Source organism: Equus quagga, chromosome 10 (genome assembly GCF_021613505.1).
Source record: "Equus quagga isolate Etosha38 chromosome 10, UCLA_HA_Equagga_1.0, whole genome shotgun sequence".
Classification (NCBI taxonomy): domain Eukaryota; kingdom Metazoa; phylum Chordata; class Mammalia; order Perissodactyla; family Equidae; genus Equus; species Equus quagga.
The window spans coordinates 108,078,669-108,081,232 of record NC_060276.1 but is presented as its reverse complement, the minus strand read 5'-3'; the positions used below and the strand labels follow the sequence as shown (position 1 = coordinate 108,081,232).

Below are 2,564 nucleotides of genomic sequence, written 5' to 3'. Positions count from 1 at the left end.
CCATGCTGTTAATCATCATCCTGTATACTGAGCGAAGCCTGCAAAGTTGCAGTACCGGCAGGACTCGGCGCACGGTAGGACTGGCCTGTACGATTTCCAATCGCGCACGGCTAATCTGTGGCGCAAAATCTAAGAAAGAGGCGCTTTTCCCGCGGGACCCTGGAAGGCGGGCCCCACTTTCCCACGCAGGCGCCTTCAGGTCCCGGGCTCCTAACCCGCCCACTGCGTGGTGACGAAAGGAGCCCTCAGCCCCGCCCGCGCTGGGGCCGACACCCAATGGGCGGCCGTGGGCCCTTTGGGTGGGCGGGGAACGCCCTGGGAGCCGTCCTGGTTGGCCCGCGGCCCGGCGCGGCGCATGACGTCTCTCCGTCTCCGTCGCGCCGCGCCGAGGTTAAGGCGTGGCGTCCGCTCCGGGCGCCTGAAGGAGACTTGGAGAGGCCTGGGTAGCAACTTTTAGGTCGGTGGGAATTGCAGCTGCCGTCCCTGCCCGCGCTCCATGAGGAAGATGCTCGCCGCCGTTTCCCGTGTGTTGTCGGGCGTCGCCCAGAAGCCGGTGAGGCGGCGCGAGCGGGCCGGGGTGGAGCGCGAGCGGGGCTGAGGCACGGCCAGAGGCGGGAGGCCCGGCTGGGCCTCGGGGCCGCGCGGTGGGGCGCCGCCCAGAGCGCGGTGGGGCGCGGGAAGCTACAGGCCTTTGTTTTACCTCCGCGCCGTGCGCTCGGCTCCTGGCCCGGAGGAGCGGCCGCGTGGCCCGACGGGGAGGGGCAACTCGGCAGGGTGCGCTTGGAGGTCAGCGCGGGCTGGGCGCCGGCCGGCCTAGCAGGGGTGCCTCAGAAGCGCCCCTTCGGTCACTGCGGAGAGGAAAGGAGCCCTAGGCGCCCTCGAGTCTCCAGTTGTCCCCCTTCCCGGCCCGCTCATTGCAGATCTTCCTAACTTTACTCCTCTCGGCCGAGAGGCCGTGTATGTCTTAGCATGGAATTCGGAGACTGAGCGGCTCCGTGCAAACCCCAGCCTAACGGTTTACTAACCCTATGACTTTGGGCAAGTTGCATTTTTTTGGTTGGTTGTTTAACATCCCCGTGCTCAGTTTCCTCATCTCTAAAATGGAGATGATAAGAGCACTTACACCCTGGGGTTGTTATGAGGCTTAAACGAGTGACACACATGTAAACCTTTCCAGATAGCACCTGGTACCTAGGAGGTGCCAACTGCGCTAATTGTTATTTGAGTGTCCATTTTGGTGTATATTTGTTGAACACCTGCCCTCGGCTCTGTAGGGGCTTCAGAGCCAAGCTCCCCACAAACAACCTAACTCCCCTTTCCTTCCTCAGCGTGGAGCTTTATCTTGGCAATCAATTAAAAAGCAGCCAAGCAGAACGCAGAGAAGGCCGCCCTCCCGCCTACACGCACACGCTTAGAGTAAAAGTAGCTGAAGAAAACAGCGGTGGTGCTCGGAGGGTGGGGTTAGGGGTTAGCGCTATTTATGGCTCCGGCCTTTAGACGTGCTTAAGGCCTGAGCTGCGAGCGTTTTGCCCTCTGGGCACTGAGAGGTAGTATCACTCCGTATAACTGCAGCCAAGCGTTCACTTGCAGTTCTGGCTCTAGTAACTCTCCCGAACTTTCGTGGCAACTCTGGGTAGTATGGGCAGAGATCATGGAAAGGTGGGAAGTGGACTCCGCTGGGAATCCCATTGACTGAAATAACTACAAACCACAATTTGATTAATCAGTTATTAGCATTTAAATTGTAGCTGGATCTACCTGGAGGACAAGCACGTTTCGCCGTTATTTATTTCTGCATATACACATGATATATCCAACATTTATTGAGGTCTTAATATATGCCAGGCACTGGGCTGTTTAATCTCCACAACATCAGTTTTTAGTTGAATGTATGTAATAGGAACGTATTTTCAACATTATACAGGACCTTAGTTCTGTATTATGTTAATCTTAAAGGACTAAATTAGAAAAGCGTTGATAGAATCAGTGATGTGCTACAGGAAAAGGCGAATTTGTGAGTTTTCAAATTACCGTCACCCCTGTGTCCCTATGAGCAGAGACAAGTTATTTAAAATTAGAGCCTCAGTCCCTCCACTGTCCAAAATACTCCTGGTTGTGCTTTCCATTCTTCCAGCAATGAAATGCATGAAATACAAATTGCACTTCATCTTCACCTCAAAACTGTGGCTTCTTCAAAAATCATATAGCCCAAATCAAATAGAAATGAATTTGGGGTTACAGTGATCTGTTAACTGGATAAAACAAGAGTGGAATATAATTTCACTCAGTCAACAATTCTTAGAGAAAAGATTATTACAGTAGAAATGGATTCCTGTGCATAACATTTATTTCTCTTATTTTTTTTTTGATGAGAGACAGTGAAAGAGTTAGTGCTCCTTACTTCGAGCCATTCCTCTTTTGGTTATTTTGCGTGGTTCTCCTGTTGCCTGTGTATGTGGCATTAATTATACTATGGCACAGAGAAAAATATTTTGAAGAATTATGTATTAACCCTAGATTAAGTGTGTCTGGGCTGAAACCCTGTTTAATAGCAGCCCCCCCCC

General features: G+C 52.6%; 1 protein-coding gene across 2 annotated transcripts in view; it reads left to right on the top strand.

The window, feature by feature from the left end:
* Positions 1-382: 382 nt before the first annotated feature.
* The window catches only part of PDHA1 (pyruvate dehydrogenase E1 subunit alpha 1), a 16,735-nt gene continuing 14,553 nt past the window's right edge, over positions 383-2,564 (top strand). For both annotated transcript variants that reach the window (XR_006890308.1, XM_046673389.1), the window contains exon 1: positions 383-553. Coding sequence is in view for 1 of the 2 variants with exons in the window: in XM_046673389.1 (XP_046529345.1) it covers positions 497-553 (57 nt within the window). In the remaining variant the exon portion in view is untranslated. The remainder of the gene's footprint in view (positions 554-2,564) is intronic.